Raw genomic sequence first — 20,841 nt, 5'->3', positions numbered from 1 at the left:
TGAATTATTCTTTTTCATAAATAAATGTAAAAAAGCATTAAATATTCCTTAATGCCAATTTTCTCTACAATTTTTGCAACCAATGTACCACCAACAATTTCAATAACTGCACATACAACTGTTTACACAATATTCAAATAACAATTTCAACTATTGTAGAATAAAATTTTACAATATTTGCCAACCACAATACTAATCACATCTAACTGTTCGAACAACCTAATCCGCCACAGTTCCTACAACTATTCCAACTACTATTCGAACAACGATACCAACAACTATTCCAACAACGATACCAACCACTGTACCAACAATAATTCCAACAACGATATCAACGACAGTACCAACAACTATTCTAACTGTACCAACAACTATTCCAACAACAATTATGTTTTTTTCATTTATTTAAAACTAAAATTATTATATCTTTTGATAAGGACTACTACCACTGTGTCCACATTCCACTCTAAAGCTTATTGCCTTAAATATCAGAACAAAATACAGATAAGAGAATATTCTAAAATCACGGAACATTAATTCAATAAAACGTAAAAATAAAACAAACATTGCAGTTAAATTGCTAGGTTCTTATCTGATTCAGCCACCAAATCTGTTTTTGCTAGTTTTTAAAAAGATGTTTTACTGAATTAATCTATAGTCATGATATTTTTCTGCAGTGCTTTTATAGAGCATATGAATGTGAATATGTTAGAGCTTAGTCTTGCAGTTATGATTTATAAATTTCCCTAAAACCTATTCTATTTCATGATTATGAAATCCATTAGAAAATTTTAATTAATAATGGGAGAATGTTTATTCTGACAGTAAATTTCAATTGTTTTTAAACTTGTACATGATTGATGATTAATAAACAGAAATCATTGTAAAATGCTTCCATTGGTGTATGCATATAAAAGATGGTAATAATTATTTTATCTTTTTGCAGCAATATGTGCTCATGATGAAGAAATAACATATGAGAATATTGATAATGATGCTCTGGATATACGTACCTCAACCAATCAAGATCATTTCCGAGAGCTTGTTGTTGGTGATGGTGTGTTCAGTTTTGATGTACAAGATGATGGTCCAAGAATCACTGTAACTTTTCTGAAGCCAAAAGTTCCAGTTAGGATGAGTCTTGTGAATACAACAAATATACTTTCTTATAATCTGACTGTTACTTATATAAATGGTTTAGTTATTGAATATAAGGTGAGTAAAAAATTTTTTTAAATAAAATGCTATTGTTCTTTGAATATATTATGATTAAATATATGTGTTTGTTGTTTAGCTTAATGAATAAATTGGAAATATTTTCTCTTCTTATGTGTGTATATAAATGAAAATACTAATTTATATAAAAATACTATTTACTTCAGTATGAACCATAATCTATTAAAACAGATGTTACATGCACACATGTAGAATGCTGAAATATTTTCTAGGGCTATAAAATATGTCAACTGCACACCCTCTCCATAAGGCTCTCTATTAATCATGATGTCTCAGCACAGGATCAGTGCCTTTATTACTTAAATTGTTATGCGGTTTGCAGCCATTAAAAGTGATTGGTCACAACATGCCCTTGCAAAAAAAAATAAATAAAAATAAATATATATTTGACTTGATCATGAATTGAAAAACATACATCGAGGACATTGCCAATGCTGAGCAAAGAAGGTGAGGGGTTCCCTATATCGTGCTAGAAAATTACTCACACTTGAGAGTATTCTGTATTTCTACAAAGCCACCATTTGCATGGAGTACTGTTGCCACATGTGGGATGGTGCATCTACCACTAGTATCTTCCTCTTGGACAAGGTCCAAGAAAAAGTCTCCAATCTAATAGGCCTCGCACAATCAATTAAGCTCACACTCCTGTCCCATCAGTGCAATATTGTATCCCTGTGCTTGTTTTACTAGTACTTTAATAGAATGTGCTTTGATGGACTCATAGCACAGTTGTACAATATACATACAATGTACATACCCCCAACTAACCTATCAAACAGCAAAATTCCACTCCTTCAGTGTTGAGATCTCTAGATGCCGGAAAGTCTTCTACTCTAGTAGTAGAACTGTTTTTCTGCTTCCTGACTGTACTGCAGGAGTTTAAATGTAATGTGAACAGACATCTCACTGCTAATCTCTTCCTGTAGGCATTATCCCAAATAGTAGCCCTTTACATTCAAGATAAGGACAGATTGTTTAGTCTCTTGAGCAAATATGTATTGACTTATGTTGTTTCTAAGAAACTGAAAGAAAAGGTAAATTCTGTCAAAATGATTGTTGAAGAGGATGCAAGATATAAGCGGTTTTGGATTGAAAATGAAAAGTAAATAGGTGATGTTGGATTTTCATTGCAGGGAAATAAGTAAATAAAATGATTTATGCTAATTATGTTATTGATCGTATTATAATGTTTAAGTTGATGTTTACAGAGAAAAATCTCATAAAAATAACTGTTTATGCATCAAAATGTGGTTTGAATGAAGATACAAAAGATGAGTTTCAGGAATAAGTGTTGTTGCATAAATGTTTAAGGTTGTATATGGAACAGGGACTGAGAGGATCACACACTTGACAAATCAGATCATAAAAGAGTGTGTTCTGAAAGACTGGGAATTTAGTAAAGTTGTCAACTGTTACAAGGTTAAGAGTGAAACCCTCTAAATAGGGGTAAAAATTATTGAAGTCCAGAAACCGGTACGAGAATAAGTAAATAATTAATAAGAAATAAGTTAATTGAATAAGTAATAAGAAATAAGTTGATTGGTTTCCTGCCCAAGTGAAGAGATGTTTTATGCTGATAATTTAATTATTACCTGTGAAATAATGTAAGGTTTACTTTTTTAAATTAATGCTATGGAAAGTAATGTTCTGAAAGTGAAAATTACACAGAACAAATTGATTATTAATGGTTATAGTACTGAAAAGCCCCAAGAAATAGACAAGTTTCATGCTCAGTTTGTAGAAAGTGAGTTGGGAGCAACACAATTTTTTTGTACTTGTAAGCATTGGATATTTAAGGAATTCAGGAGTATTACAGGCAATTTGAGTTGAGTCAATGAGAACCCTGATGTGATCAAAATATATTTGGGTAACTGTTGAGAATATCTAGAATTTTGTAAGCTTAGTAACACCACAGAAACAAAGAGAGTAGCTTAGACTGGTGTGATAGCAAGAGTTAGGAATGGATTGGGAAAGTTTAAAGATGTTTTGTCATAATTAACCAGTAGATTTTTAATGTTGTTGACTAAGGGTAGAATTTATCAAACATGAGTGTACAAGGTGCTAATGTATGCAAATGAAATATGGCCATTGAGGATACAGCATTCTACACCTTTTACACCTCAAATTAAAAAAGCACAACTTCAAATTAAAAAACACAACTTCAAATTAAAAAAACTAAACTTCAAATTAAAAAACATAACTTCAAATTAAAAAAAGACAACATCAAATTAAATAAACCCAAGTTCAATTTAAAAGCACGTGACATTATGTTAGAATTATTCATACTCAAACTTTGTAAGGTAATTTGCATAACATCACTTATGCAAATTACCCACTATTACTTGTAGTTGCTCGCAACAATAAAAAAAGAAAAGTTTCTAACAATTAACATTACAATAATTTAAAATATGGAAAATAACAATGGATCTCCGGTAGTTGTGCGATCAAGTAGAGGAGTCAAGAGAGGCACAGTACGTGGTCAGTACAAACGCAATCGAAATTCTCCTAAGCGTCAGATTCTGGAAGCCGCTCGAAATAGCAGGGACTGGACAACTGTCGCAGAGAACTGTGGGATAAATAGGAACACCGCGTACGCCTGGGTGAATAAACAGGCCAAGGGGCAAGACCTGGAGGATAAGCCGCGGGGTGGAAGGCGACATGGGAAAGTGAATCCGGACATGGTCAACAACATGCTTGATATAATCGGAGAAGATCCTACCATCACTCTCAAGGAGTTGGCCTTGAAGATTTCGGAGATGCATGGAATCAACCCCCCAATCAGCGTTACTACCATAAATAACCATCTCGATGGTAGACTCTTCACTGTAAAACGGGTTCACAAGCAAGCCGAGAATGTCAACACTCCGGAGAATAAGGTAAAACGTCGTATCTATGTAGAAAGGGTTATGGCCGCATTGGGAGCTGGTAAACATGTGGTGTATTTGGATGAGTCAAACGTGAACTTATTTTGTACTCGGACCGTTGGACGATCCGCGAGGGGCCAGAGAGTGGTGCTACATGTTCCAGGCTCGAAAGGTCCAAATATTCACATGGTTGCTGGTATTAGTCAACAGGGACTCATCAACTTCACCCGCAGGCGTGGCGCCTACAAGCACCCGGATGTCAACCAATGGGTTGCAGAACTACTCAATTCTGTCTTCGCAATGGGATATGATGCCGGACAGGTAGCCTTCGTAATTGACAACGCCCCGTGCCATTCCCGAGTGGAACAACTACACGACCAGGCAGCTTTTGCAGAAGTGGAGTTTATTCGCTTGCCTCCATACAGCCCGGCTCTCAACCCCATCGAAATGGCCTGGTCAGCCATCAAAGCCGTCATCAAGAGGGATCTACCGAGCGTTATACATGTGCCACAACCGGAAGATATCACAAAAGTGGAGCACCGTCTTCGTCTTGTGGAGACCGCCATCGACCGAGCCTACCAAGTGGTAACTCCTGCCATGTCTCAGGCATTCTGTAATCGGGTTCAACGCCATCACGCTAGATGTCTCAGGGAAGAGGACCTCCCTGTTGGAGAATAAATGGTTTATCTATCATGTAATAAAATTTTAATTTAATTTGAACTTGGATTTTTTTAATTTGAAGTTGTGTATTTTAATTTGAAGTTTAGTTTTTTTAATTTGAAGTTGTGTTTTTTAATTTGAAGTTGTGTTTTTTAATTTGAACTTTAGTTTTTTTAATTTGAGGTGTAAAAGATGTAGAGCTATCATTGATGTTTTCTAGTGTAGGATTAGGATTATGCATATATATATATGTGTGTGTGTGTCTGTGTGTATGTACAGATATGCAATCGTGTGTGTGTGTTTTATTTTTATTTTTGTAAGCATCATTAAAATCAGATTGTGCAATATTGGGTGTATATGACATTATTTTTTTCATGGCATGATGCAATTTTTAATTGTTCAAAACTATATTTTAACTTGATTCTAATATACAATTTTTTGTTTGATTCAATTTCAGAATGTCAATCCAACTGACATAATTACATTAAATCAGACAAGTGAATTGCTTGAGATTGTTATTACAATTGAGAAGACATTTCCAAACAGACCAGTGGAAACAGAATTGAGTGTAGAACTTTGTAGCAAGTTAAGTGAGTATATTTGTCATTAATACTAACATTGTTCTAACAATTGTTGTAAATTTTAATATTGCATATGTGTCAAATGCAATAGATTTATTTCTATAAATATGATTTTAAAATATTATTTATATTCACTATCTGTTTAAACTTATAAAAAAAATTATTTCAAAATTAAAAATAACATTTTCGTTTAATTTCCAAGAAAATAATGAAATAACTTGTCAAAATCAAGCGAATCGTTTATTTTTAATGATTTTAATGAAGAGTATGACAAATGGTGCATCAAATGAAGGTCTAGGTGAATGCAGGTTTAGTTGCTATGAGAATGGTATTAGAAACAAATTAAAACATTGTGGAAATATTAAGTATGAAAAAAGACATTGTAGTTTGTACGGTTTGTTGACTCATCGATGTCTAAGAAAATGACCAAATTGGATGTCAGAGCCTGTGAAGTGTATCAGTCAACTGATTAAGCACCAAATCATTGGAATCAATGAGAGTCATACATGAATTAAAACTGTAACAGGTAGATATTACCCATTATAATAGTGGACATTTTTATCACTTATTGTTGTAATCCAAACCAATTCGTAATCTGGTGGACAGTTTTTTCAACAAGGATCAGCTAATGTTCCTATTTACTTGCCTCCTCACGAGGGAATAGTCTGACACAAGGTCATTTTTTATGTGGGAAAATATCCAGTTCCTTAAAAGAAAAGAAAACACCCTGGATTGGAGCAAGCATAAATATTGCCTCGGTCTAGAAGTATTTCACCTTAACTGAAAAACTATGTGCAGCATCAGAGCAAGTACTACACTTGGCTCCGAACCAAAAGGATATAGTGTTATTATGACTCAACCAGTGTTCATATTTGCTTGTCTTTCCAAGAGGGACGAGTTAGGCATATGGTCAGCTTTTAATGTGGGTAAAATCCCATCCCAAAAAAAAAAAAAAAAAAAGGGCACCCTGAATTGATACAAAAAAAATTCTCAGTCTGTAAGGATGTCTCCTTCCCTGATAATTCAAATATTTTTTGCCTTAAAATTATATAAAATTTTACTTGCTTAAAATTGATGAATAAAAATGTATTGTTTTATTGCTTGAATATTTAATTGTAAGTTTTATTAATAAAAAAATGTATATTTTCAATTAATATTTTTATTTATTCTATTTATCACAGCTCCAACAGGTAAGTCATTTTATGAATTATTTTTTTAAATTAAAATCCCTTTTATAATATTGATTTAATATTCAAGTATTATTGTACATAAGGATTAATTGCTAATAATCTAACTATATATCTATAAAAGTGGGAATGTGTGTGGGAGTGTAAGTGTGTGAGGACGCTACTCAACCTATATATTGATAGTCAACGAATGTCTTATCTACAGACTTGAAATTTGGTATATAATGTCTTCAGACATATGGAAAACGTTTTAATCGGTTTTCATCCGGAAAAATGGGTTGCTAAGGGGGTCAAAATGGAAAAATTAGTACTTGGGGGGGTGGTCATCGGATTTTTATTTGTCAACTATTTCACGACTGCACATGCGCGAATCGTTCACATGACAGCTTCCTTACGTTAAAAATAAGTAGGTTTGAAAACACTTTTTAAAGATTGCAGCAAGCTGATCTAATTGTTATTATACTTGACTCACTGACTTTAGGTTTTGATTTCAATCTCAGCTCAAGTATTTTTCTTGTTTTTACTTACAAGAAGTTAACTGTTTAGAAAAAACATAATACTTGTATGCACATGTCTCACTTTATTTCCGTTTTTTACTTCTTTTTTTTTTTTAGAAATCTAACGTTACATTTAATGCCAGACAACGCCAAATACATCTGTTAGTTCTTCGATATTTTTCTTATTAAAAATGTTTTGTAGATTTAGTTTAATATTTCAAAATTAAACTCTGTTAAGTCATGGAACCAAAAGTCTCTACCTGCATAGTTTTAAACAGACAGTTCCATTATTATTTCCATCTTGTTCTTTTTAACTGAGTAAAAATAATATTTAAATAAAATGTGGTGTATAGCTGCAGTGTGCTATGATCCCTGGAAAGTTAAAGAACCACTATCATAGAAAGTTGCCACCAGGATGTTCATATTAAATGTACCAGTACCACATGGCCAAAAAGTTGAACTTAAAAGTGGAATTTCGGTTTACTTTATCATTTCTTATTTAATTGAGATTCACTAAAAATTTGTAAAGTACTTATAGTATAGCCAGGAAATATATCTGGCAAATGGCCAAGAGTTGGAAATATATATGGCAAATGGCCAATAGTTATGATTATGTATTATTCTGAAGTGAAAACTAACCAAATGTACTGAATTTTCTTTATTTCTTCTTTTTTTTTTTGCTAGTGCAGTGAATATAGTGAACAAACTAGAAATATGTTAGAGTTTATGTGAATGTCACAGAAAAAGGGAAGAACGGAGAGACTGACTATGTGTAAAAAACAAGGATGAATATATTTATTAATAAAGATAAATCTGGATAGTTTCTGTTAAAGTAAAATTATTTGCTATTCAATTTATAAATAGCTGCAGACGTGTTTGGAATATTTTATTTTTTATGTGGACACGATTTTCATATGTTTTATCATATTAATGATACAACATGTGTGTCAGGCAGAATCATAAAATAAATTATTAAAGGTAGCATTTATGTTCATCTTACAGTTTGCTAGCAATGCCCTTTAGACATTAAAACCTGTAGAAGACGTCTGATTATATGGAATTGTGAATCACACAAGCAACATAGAAAAAACATTAATTATAAACGTTTCATCACAATATTGAAATACACGAATCTCTGAGGCAATGAAAAATAATTTTAGATAAAAAATTGCTTCTTATCTGTTAAGTTATTAGCTACCAAACAAATCAATATATGCTAACATCGACTGATGTGTACTAATTCCATAATATATATATATATATATACACACTTTTTTCTGTTTGACTCACTGATACCCCTCTCCCCTCCATATCCATCACTTCTCTGTTACTGCTAATTTCTTGTAATAAAATATATCTTTTGGAATAATAATTTTCTCAATGAATATATGTCATTGACCCTGACTCGTATACCATTTCTCTTAATTAATTTCTTTAAGAAAATATTAACATTTTTTTAAGATAATTTAATCAAGGTACATATGTCCTTACAATAACTTGGATATCTTATCAAAATATCTAAATATATAATGTTTAAATATTTTACAAGTTTTACATTTACATAATGTTGATAAATTACAATCTTTGTGATAACTTGTTTACCAACTACAATATTAATCACACTGTTCCTACTATTGTTCCAACAACTGTACCAACTACCATACCTATCACTGTATCTACCATAATACAAACTACCGCGCTTACCACAATTCCAACTACCATATCTACAATAATGGCAATTATCATACCTACAATACCAACTACTATACCTACCAAAACACTAACTACAATACCTATCACTATACCATATCTACTACTATACAACTACCATACCTACCACCGCAACAACCACCGTGCCTACTAATATACTAACTAATATACCTATCACGATACCATCTACTGTGCCTACCACAATACCAACTACAGTGCCTACCACAATACCAACTACCATACCTACCACTATACCTACTAGCATACCTACCACTATACCAACTACCATACCTACCACTATACCAACTACCATACCTACCACTATACCAACTACCATACCTACCACTATACCAACTACAATACCTACCACTATACCAACTACTATACCAACTACAATACCTACCACTATACCAACTACAGTGCCTACTACAATACCAACTACAGTGCCTACCACAATACCAACTACCATACCTACCACTATACCAACTACCATACCTACCACTATACCAACTACAATACCTACCACTATACCAACTACAGGTAGGTCTTTTATCTTTCATTGAAAAATAATCTTTTTTCTAGATTATTTAATCATTTAATAAAATAAGAAAAAATTATTCAATACTTTAGATATAATTGATATATTCTTTCTTACTTTAATCTTCATAAGCTCGATACTCTAGAACAAATAAATGTTGGTAGATTTTCAGAGAGGTCTGGAGGATTCACAGTTACGTAGGGAGTAGCATGGGCTTAATTGCCATAATAAGATGCATTAGACAGATTACAGGATTACTAGTTACAATTATAAATTGCTGGATTAAGAACAAATAGATTTGATTTCATGGAAAAACAAATCAACATATTGATGTTGAAAATTGCTAAATAAAAGAGAGAAATACCGTTTGATAAGTTTTATACTGATCTGAAGGGAGGTAAGTGGAAATTTCATGATAGAGTAGGAATTTACAACATTTTAATTGTGATATTTAAGCTGATACAACTAGTCCTATTGTCAAGCTGCATATCAACCATCTCGAAAAATAAATAGGACCCTATGATTTTCTTTTCCATGGGTCAGACTGTTAACGACATGTACTACACATGATAATAGCCTGAGTGCATAGTATGCTTGAAATTGGAAGATAAATTACATGTAAACATAAAACTTGAGCATAAACACATGTGGATTTGTCAAATATCATTTACTAGATATCAGTTTAGCAATTAGCGCCAGTGATCAGATAGTCATGCATCAGGATGTTTACTTTTATATGATATAGCCCAGAGAAGAAGGAACCTGAACTAAAAACTAAGGATCACTTTTATTTTCTTTTTGTTGTTATCTTTTATTTATTAGCATATAAAAAAAAAGAAAGAGAAATATTGATAAGAACCTGCTGCTGAAGACATAATGAAGATGGACCTCAGAAACTTTATCGTTTCTTTTTCTTTTCATTCTATTTTATTTTATTACTAGCAGAGTTACCCAGTATTGCCCAGGTGTTTGTAGGGGTAAAAGAAAAACAAAATTCGAACCCATGACAAACCCTTAGGCGGAAAAGAAAGTGAAAGAAAATGTGAGATCTTACCACTGCAAGACCATAGGAAGTGAAAAACATTGAAATTTAGCGATGTCAATGAAAAAGTTCACTTGCAAAAACAAATGTTGGCTGGAGGCCAGTTAAGCTTTCTGCCATTTCATTTCCCCAGGATGTTGGGAAACAAGCTTCCCACAAAAAGGGAGTGTCCAAATGAATAGCAATCGTCTGATATGAGGGATTTCCCCAACATTGATCAACGCTAATTGCTTTCTGGCCGTCCCGCCACGAAAAGTCAGGAAACTGCCTCCGGTTTTGATTAGTTTAGCTTTTATACGAAAAACACAAACAAACACGCGAGAGGATAGAATAGTGTGAATTTTATAAAAGTCGATCAAAATTAATCTAGATACGACGTCCCTTCACAAATTGTAGATTTATAATCTAGGGAGTATATAAAAAGTTTTAAAGAATAGTAACCCTCCCCTGCCCCCCGTAAAACCTTGTGAAAAAAAGCTTTTGCTGGACATATAAAAACGCACTCCGACATTTTGTCTTTTATATATATAAACTAGCGGGGATGCCCAGCATTGCCCGAGTGTTTATTGGTTGTGATGGGGGTGGGGAGAGTTTTTGTAGGCTGGTACGCTCGAACCTGAAGCGATGGAGGAACCGAAAGTGATAGCCTGATAACTTACCACGATGCTACGAGGGTAGTGGAAGTGAGAATGGTTGAAATTTAATGATTAAAAAGTTAAGTGGCAGGTGCGTAAATTTAATAAGGTAAAACATCACGCCATAGAGAAATATAATGCCGCACTTAAGTTTGGCTGCAAGCCAGTTTCTGCATATTTGTTTGTTTGCCCAACATCTTGGGGTAAAGCCAGCTCCCTATAAAAGAGGGAGTCTCTAAATAAATATCGATTGTCTGATATGACGGGTTTTGCCAGCATTTATCAAAGGTCATTGAATAGACATACCAACTCCTCCTGGTAGGAATGTCAAAGACGGTGTGAGAGAGTATTGATCAACTCCCAGCCGTAAAAAAATAAAAATAAATAAATAAAAAAATAGCAGCAAGGGGAGGGAAGAAAAAAAATGTAAGCAGTAAGCATATCGGGTGAAGAGAGGGGAAAAAAAAATATCCATTAGGTGTTGAAGCAGTGGTAATGTTAACTGGTTTATTACCGCCCTCCACACTTAAAAATAGTTGGTCCCAAAGTTTTATTAAGAAACAGAAATTTTATTTAAGAAGTAAAATATGTAATCCGAATGAAACTTCTTAAGTGTATTTATTCTTGAATATTGTTCTTATCAATTACTACAATAATTTCACTTATCGGAATGTAGAATGTAAAATAAGTACATAACTCTTTTTCAATGTTAAACATTCTCCATCAAAAAAAAAGAAGAAGAAAGACTATGTTACATTGGTGCAAACCTGAAACCCCTATATTTTGACTCTGCTCCTTTATCCACTGGTCCACAGTGACGAAATTGAAATAACGTCATATCATTTTTTACTATTAAAACAAAATCAAGAAAGAACGCAATCCCTTGTTGAATTCGCTGTGTTTATAAAAATGGGGGGGGACACGTTAGCATAGAGAGATATCAACCATTCCACATACCAGTTATTATAAGTGCTACAGGGCTTATGAAGAAGAACCTGAAGTCCTACCTAACTAATATTCCTGGTGAACAAAGTGCAAAAGAAATCCAGACAATTACACTTAAGGGAACAACGAGGATACTAAAAAGAGCTCCAGGTTGATTTCAATAAAAAGCAAGGGAATGTTGGCAGCTGGTTTGGCTGCCCCATACCCTGCATTACAATCTTTACAGAAAGAAAATGATTTTAAAAAAATTGAGCCCTCCCTCCACAAAAAAATAGAAAGTAAAAAGACAAGAAATGTGGCTTAGTTGGTTAGAATGTAATCGAGATAAATATAGGATAGTGAAACCTGATATGATGTAAAGAAATCTGGGTACTCCTGCAGTATTTTACCCACCGATTTCACGATCTTTGCCGAGCGTTGACGAACGCTTTCGGCGTTAACGCCGACGAAAGCCGAGAATTCGGAGCTACGCCGACGGTGCAAGAACGCTAAAAGTATGTGAATAGCAACAACATTACAAGGAAAAGATATTACACACACACACAACAAAATGGATAAAATTATTCACAAAAAATTTGGATAAAATAAATCACAAACACTTACCGTAAGTTTTTTTTAAAGTAAAATAAATTTATTTTGTTGAATATTTTTTTTTTTTTGGTTCATTTTGTTTTCCGATAGCTTTTTTTTTTTGGGGGGGGGGGTAAGCAACAGTAATAAACACTTCAATGTTTTTTTTTTTGTTTGTTTGTTTTTAACAAAACGTTATTAAACAGTAACAACAATGTTTTTTTTTTGTTTTTCTTTTTTTCAGTAATGTTTGTAGGGGGGGGCAACAATTACTGTTTATCTTTAGTTCCGACTGGAAGATTTTCTACTGACTGTAGAGAGGCAAAGTAGGGAGCAAAGGGTTTTCAGAGGATGTGGAAAGAAGCTCCTTCCCAAACCGGGTAGCCTTCCGCGATTTGATTTATTATGGAGACAAAAGGGTTGTGTCCAAATTTTTGTCTCCACATAAATTCGCATAAATATGTTTCCAACAGCTCCCGGTTTTTTGGAGTTTTTTATCGCTAAATTAAATAGCTGAAATGAAAGGCTGTGTATTTTTACTTTGAACAATAAAATAACTGAAATGAAACGCTATGTGTGTAATTCCAATGAAAATTATTCGTCTGCTGCGCGTTCGTTTGAAGCGCCCTGATTGGCTGATAGAGTATCGTACCGCTCGCCATGTTCCGGCGTTTTCCGACGGATGTCGATCAACCCTCGGCTAAGATCGTGAAACCGGTGGGTATAATACTGCAGGAGTACCGAAATCTGCAACGTAATTGTTTTAATCTAAGAATATCTTTAATAACCCCCCAAAAACACACCCAAAACAAATGAAGGTTTTTCATTTCTATCTGCAAAAACAAAACAAATACAAAGCCCCCTAAAAAACAAAATAAATAAATGTAACTGAAATAATCAGATATCGAAAGTTTGTAAATGAAAAAAAAAAAAAGAAAAACATGTAATTTATAAATAATGAATATCACCCCCCTTCCCCACCAGATGTATCAAAAAGTATATAAGGAAACGAAAAATACAAGAAAATGTGGAGTATATTGTATGTGTTGCTAATTATTTTTTCATGTTTTCTAGTTGGTTTAAATCCAATTGAGGTAAATATAGGATGCTAAAACAGGATTTGATGTATAGAAAGCTATGATGTAATTGTTTTAAATTTAACAATATGTAAATAATTGTAATGTAAGAAATGGGAAATGGCATGTGTAATTTTAAAGTGATTAAATAATTTATAGCAAGATGTGTAAGTTTAAATGGAATAGATGATGCATAACAATATGTGTCTATTGAACTGCCATAGTGAATTAGGACTGCCGTGTTCGTTTTTTGTATGTTTGTGTATAATCTAGAATAATAGAATGGCATCGTTGCAGGCAATGAAAATAGCCGGATTGTTATGGGGAAGAAATCGGTACTTTTGAATAGCAAAGTGTACTGGTAGTTGTAAGTGTATGAGTGTGCAATCCAGCTAATGTGGGTTTAAGAGCAATATAGTTATAATGGTTATGGAAGTATCCAGTCCTGTTTAGGAGCGTGGGAGGACTTTTCAGTTAGAGGGGGAAATATGAGCTACTTTGTCTTTAGCTCTTGGCAATCCCCTTGTCTTAGGTCTTGGTGATGATGTCACTCCTAAGCAATTAGATAAGATTTTATTATATCTAATAAATGTGTCTGTAACGGCGTTTATAAGTTACATAAGATGGTGGGTAAAAGTTTAAATGAAATAAATTCGTATGTGGCATCTGTCATTGCAGACTTATTACTATAATTATTATATAAATAGTTAAATTCAACCACGTTTGGTCAACCCCACACCCAGCCCCGCATGTAAATCAAATATCCCCATTATAAAAACAGCTAATTAACCACAGTATATAAAGCACTCACTCAAACATCGATTCAAACCCAACGAACAGCAAAACAAACTCATCTATAGATCGCCTCTAAACAGAAATATACATTTTAAATAAATTTTAAATAAACGTAATTAAACCAGACCACACTATGACAACAAGCATATTGAACTAACTGTATCTCAGTTCATCAAGTTACCTTTAAATATACACTCAAAATTAAAAGAACCCAACCTTAAACTCACTTAAATAAATAACCCTCCTAGCATTTCAAAATTTCAGACCATGCATACATAATTCAATGTTCAAATTCTATTACTCACGGGGATAATTACAATGGAATGATATATCTACCCAACATCGGATACACTGTCAACACTGAGAAAGCTTTTGGCCTACACTCAACACACCAACGAATAAGGCTGCCTCGTATACCTTTCGAAAATTCAATAAGGAGCAATATGCTTTTGTTATATGGGAAGATTACTTTCTCCTCTGGACCTATTTTCTGCCCACCTTGATTTATAATCCCGAAGGACATTGTACTCCTTCTGATTTCCCAGGTTGTATCAAATTCTCTTTTTGTATAATTTTTTCCATATAATTATCCATAACCACTAAAAAAACTATTTTCAATATTTGTGCTGAAAAGCAAAATAAGCGTCCACTCACAGCTGAACATTTTGCTTTCATTTCCTCTGATGTTATGAGCCATTATTGAAAATCCATGGATTAAGGAAATTAACATAACCCCTTCTATATATTCCTTTTGTCAAACAATAAATTCTTAATTCAAATATATGGGTCTATATGTTGTTGCTTTTTCAGAATTTAAAATTTAACCACCAAACTTACATACACACACATATATATATATATACATATATATATATATATATATTCATACACATGTACATACATCTATACATATATCTATCTATATATATATATATATATATATACATACATATATATATACATATATATATACACATATATACATATATATATATATAGACATTTATGTATATATATATATATATATAGAGAGAGAGAGAGAGAGAGGGGGGGGGTAGTATGAATGAAATAAAAAAAACAATATAAAAATATATACTAATGTATATAGATTTATTCGTTTATTCAATAAAGATTATACATCTATTAGAAGTGTAGGATAAGTAAAACTCCTTATACCATGGTATTTCGAAGTCTAATGTTTCTCATCAAAATGGAGAAATGCTAGGTAACATATTAGGGATGCAACGTCTAGCAATAGCTACATTAGAAGTAAAATGTGTGCGATAAAATATTGAGACTGTTTTGGTAGGGAATGAGAGAACTAAAGTGATCTCTATGATATAGGAGGAATATAGTTTTTATTATATAATGTAGGTAGGTTTATACCACATATGCCATGGTGGGTTTAATATATGTGTGCATATGTGCATCTAAACTCTCGGGAAGAATATAGAATAAGTGATTGAAAGAGAATGTTTAATTATATGTATTAATGGGTTATAACTATCGAAGGAGGTTTACTTGAAATAGGGGATTTAGGCTAGGTTAGTATATATTAGTAAGGTATCGGAATTACAGCTTAGTATTTAAATGAAGTATAAATTATTAGAAATAATGTATATAATAAAGGAATAAAGGTAAGAGGGTAAATTTTAAAGGATAAAATAAAAATTGTAAGTGAATAAGATAGAGGATAAATAAATGATAGAATAGGGGGGTTAAAAATACAAAGGAATGTGGGATAAAAAGTATAAAATTACAAAATAATAATAAAGGTATAAGAAGTACAAAGTTATTAAATACAAAAGAATAAAAAAATAAATATAAAACATAAGTAAAAAAGCCAAGTAAAATATAAAATAAAAAAATGAAATAAAATAACATGAATATACAACAATAAGGAAAAAAAATTACAATGAGTGAAAGTTCTTAAGCAAAGGAGTTGAGATGTTATCCAAAGTTTTGAGGTCGTTGTTGAGGGCAAAGTAGTGTTGAAATATATATACTTCATTTATATACTAATTTGTAATTCCGATACCTCTACTAAAAAACACTTCTTAGTTCTAGTCTATTGCTGATACACTACAATCCATCATTAGACATTACTTTTGTGACGGATGCTTCAGTAATCTAATATATAAATCTCACTATGTGTGTGTGTGTCCGTTTTTTAATTTGTATCTTCTCCTAGACGGATGACCGTTAGACGATGTGCAATAGCTCAAAAGATTGCATTTTTGGTGCATAATTTTATTAGGGGATTTAATCGAGTAAGATAATTGCTAAGGGCTTCAAAAAGGGTTCAAACTTGAAAGCAATAACACCTTGACGAGCGTAGAACAATGGCGTCATTATGCTCATACGTTACATCGAGTAAAAGAGAAATGTATTTATTAAGATATTTCACAACGGTTTGAAAGCGATTGTCTCTTTGGTGCAGCGGCTAACGACCGATTACTAGCACAAGTGTTGCGGTTTCAATCCCCATCATTTCTTTTCTTTCTTTTTTTTTTACATTTCGATATTCTTGATTTTTAAATGTTATATAATGAATACACAATAACACTTTTATTAAAAAAAAAATGAAGGAATGTTTTTGCTTTACGTAACGAAAATGTCATATTCAAATATATATATATGATATATCGGCTTATTTGTTACATTCCAAAAAATCACGTAACTAGATCAAGTAATGGCATTTGTATTGGATTTACTCCTAAACTAATTACCCGATCATTATGAATTTTAATTATGTGTATATGTTTATATATTTGTATGCATTGGATTCAGTTCTACACTAATTAACCGATCATTATGTATTTTAATTATGTGTATATGTTTGTATATTTGTATGTATTGGATCCACTCCTTAAGCAATTAACCGATCATTATGAATTTTAATTATGTGTATATGTTTATATATTTGTATGTATTGGATTCCCTCCTAAACTAATTAACCGATCATTATTAATTTTAATTATGTGTATATGTTATATATTTGTATGTATTCGATTCACTCCTAAACTAATTAACTGATCATTGTGCATTATAATTATGTTTATATGCTTGTATATTTATGTATTGGATCCACTCCTTAAGCAATTAACCGATCATTATGAATTTTAATTCTGTGGTCAAGCCATTCGTTTTTCCCTATGTTGTTTGCTCAATGGAGGCCTTGGAATAGTTTTGATGTTCCTTGCCATCTCATTCAGCATATTACATCAGGCCTGCCTGGACCTTGGAGCGATTCTAGCTCTTGCAAAAATGGAAGCACTGGTGCTGTTTGAGTTTCTGTTGACTTCCCTACAAATACTGTAGAAGTACCATTTTTTCTAACTTAAAAATGTAAAAACTCGATACTTATAAGTAATTTTCTGTTGTGCTAAATTTTCTGTGCGTCTAGAGTAAGAATTTGTTTGTTTTTTCATCTATTGTTATAGTGAAGAAGCACCTTATTTCTCATTTAAAAGTCATGCTATTTGAATATATAATGCGATTTTCGGTTTTAATCACTTTTATGCACGTCACAGGTAGGATTTTATTTGTTTTTCATATGAGTACTATACTACACAAGCACCTTATTTCTTGGGTAAGATAATGTGCAAGTACCTTATTTATAATATATAGATGAAACTACTCGATGACTTTACATAATTTTCTGTTGGGCGAACATTTCCGTATGTCATAGGTGAGAGTTTGTTTTTATAATAGAGTGCTATAATAAAGCACCTTATTTCTTATATAAATGTCATACTACTCGAATATATTATTTTTCGGTTTAGATTACCTTTATGTACGCCACAGGTAAGATTTTCTTTGTTTTTTATATGGGTACTATACTGTACAAGTACCTTATTTCTTAGTTAGGATACTGTACAAGTACCTTTTTTCTAATGTAAAAATGAAAGAACTCTATACGTTTATATAATTTTCTGTTGTGATATATTTTCTGTACGCCATGGGTAAGAATTTGTTTATTTTGTTATCTGGGTGCTATAGTGAAGAAGCACCTTATTTCTCATATGTAAGTCATACTACTCGAATATTAAACGGGATATTTGGTTTTAATAACTTTCATGTATGTCACATGTAAGATTTTCTTTGCTTTTTCATGAGTACTATACTACATAAGTACCTTATTACTTTGATAGAATTTCTTCTACACATAAATACATTAAAAAGTGATCATTGTATGTGGTTTTTGGCATATGACTATACAAATATACAAACATATATAATACATTAAATTTATTATGATCAGATAATTAGTATAGGAGTGAATCCAATACATACAAATATATAAGTATATACGTATACTAATCATTGATAATATTCGCTTAATTATTTTAGGAGTGAATCCATAGAAATATACAAACATATAAACATAATTATAATGCACAATGATCGGTTAATTAGTTTAGGAGTGAATCGAATACATACAAATGGACAAATGGGTTGCTAAGGGGGTCAAAATGGAAAAATTAGTACTTGGGGGGGTGGTCATCGGATTTTTATTTGTCAACTATTTCACGACTGCACATGCGTGAATCGTTCACATGACAGCTTCCTTACGTTAAAAATAAGTAGGTTTGAAAACACTTTTAAAGATTGCAGCAAGCTGATCTAATTGTTATTATACTTGACTCACTGACTTTAGGTTTTGATTTCAATCTCAGCTCAAGTATTTTTCTTGTTTTTACTTACAAGAAGTTAACTGTTTAGAAAAAACATAATACTTGTATGCACATGTCTCACTTTCTTTCCGTGTTTTACTTCTTTTTTTTTTTTTAGAAATCTAACGTTACATTTAATGCCAGACAACGCCAAATACATCTGTTAGTTCTTCGATATTTTTCTTATTAAAAATGTTTTGTAGATTTAGTTTAATATTTCAAAATTAAACTCTGTTAAGTCATGGAACCAAAAGTCTCTACCTGCATAGTTTTAAACAGACAGTTCCATTATTATTTCCATCTTGTTCTTTTTAACTGAGTAAAAATAATATTTAAATAAAATGTGGTGTATAGCTGCAGTGTGCTATGATCCCTGGAAAGTTAAAGAACCACTATCATAGAAAGTTGCCACCAGGATTTTCATATTAAATGTACCAGTACCACATGGCCAAAAAGTTGAACTTAAAAGTGGAATTTCGGTTTACTTTATCATTTCTTATTTAATTGAGATTCACTAAAAATTTGTAAAGTACTTATAGTATAGCCAGGAAATATATCTGGCAAATGGCCAAGAGTTGGAAATATATATGGCAAATGGCCAATAGTTATGACTATGTATTATTCTGAAGTGAAAACTAACCAAATGTACTGAATTTTCTTTATTTCTTCTTTTGTTTTTTTTTTGTTGTTTTTTTTGCTAGTGCAGTGAATATAGTGAACAAACTAGAAATATGTTAGAGTTTATGTGAATGTCACAGAAAAAGGGAAGAACGGAGAGACTGACTATGTGTAAAAAAACAAGGATAAATATATTATTAATAAAGATTAATCTGGATAGTTTCTGTTAAAGTAAAATTATTTACTATTTAATTTATAAATAGCTGCAGACGTGTTTGGAATATTTTATTCTTTATGTGGACACGATTTTCATATGTTTTGCCATATTAATGATACAACATGTGTGCCAGGCAGAATCATAAAATAAACAGTTATTAAAGCTAGCATTTATGTTCATCTTACAGTTTGCTAGCAATGCCTTTTAGACATTAAAACCTGTAGAAGACGTCTGATTATATGGAATTGTGAATCACACAAGCAACATAGAAAAAACATTAATTATAAACGTTTCATCACAATATTGAAATACACGACTGTATTCCAATTATATTACTCAAAAAACTTCAACCTGAACTAGCGCCTATACTTACAAAAGTATTTAAACGTTGTCTTAAGGATAATAGTTTGCCATCTCCCTGGAAAATTTCATCAGTATGCCCTGTATTTAAGAATTCAGGTGACCGCTCATCCCCCTCTCAGTACAGGCCAATAAGTCTCCTGTGCGTCATAAGTAAGTTGCTGGAATCTGTGTTAAATACAGAAGTAATCAACCATCTCAACAAAAATAACCTTCTTAGCGACACTCAATATGGTTTCCGTTCTGCTAGATCTGCAGCAGATGTGCTTACAGTTATATCTCATAGGATTAGCAAATCTCTCGACGGAGGCAACCTTTCTAGGGCAATTGCTCTTGACATATCTAAGGCCTTTGATAGGGTATGGCATAAAGGTTTACTTCATAAGATCTCTAGCTATGGTATAGCTGGAAATGTCTTTCAATTATTAAATCATTTCTTTCTGATAGGTTCATAAGAGTAGTAGTTGAGGGACAAAAATCAGAAGCCCACAGTAATAATGCCGGTGTCCCTCAGGGGTCCATCCTGGGCCCAACTCTTTTCCTGATCTACATTAACGATCTTCCAAATCACATCCTTACATCATTTGTAGACATTTATGCTGACGACACTACCATTTATGGTAGCACATTTAAG

General features: G+C 32.3%; 1 protein-coding gene across 1 annotated transcript in view; it reads left to right on the top strand.

Moving 5' to 3' along the window:
* LOC145291079 (uncharacterized) overlaps nucleotides 1-7,717 on the top strand; it is an 85,011-nt gene extending 77,294 nt beyond the window's left edge. The window contains exons 12-15 of the mRNA XM_080136594.1: nucleotides 947-1,215; nucleotides 5,218-5,350; nucleotides 6,523-6,531; nucleotides 7,710-7,717. Coding sequence (XP_079992720.1) covers nucleotides 947-1,215; nucleotides 5,218-5,350; nucleotides 6,523-6,531; nucleotides 7,710-7,717 — 419 coding nt within the window. The remainder of the gene's footprint in view (nucleotides 1-946; nucleotides 1,216-5,217; nucleotides 5,351-6,522; nucleotides 6,532-7,709) is intronic.
* Nucleotides 7,718-20,841: the final 13,124 nt, after the last annotated feature.

The sequence above is a fragment of the Euprymna scolopes genome, chromosome 12 (assembly GCF_053919585.1).
Source record: "Euprymna scolopes isolate OS-2025 chromosome 12, ASM5391958v1, whole genome shotgun sequence".
Lineage (NCBI taxonomy): Eukaryota > Metazoa > Mollusca > Cephalopoda > Sepiida > Sepiolidae > Euprymna > Euprymna scolopes.
Note: the sequence above shows the minus strand (reverse complement) of the source record. Positions and strands in the feature narration are given on the sequence as shown.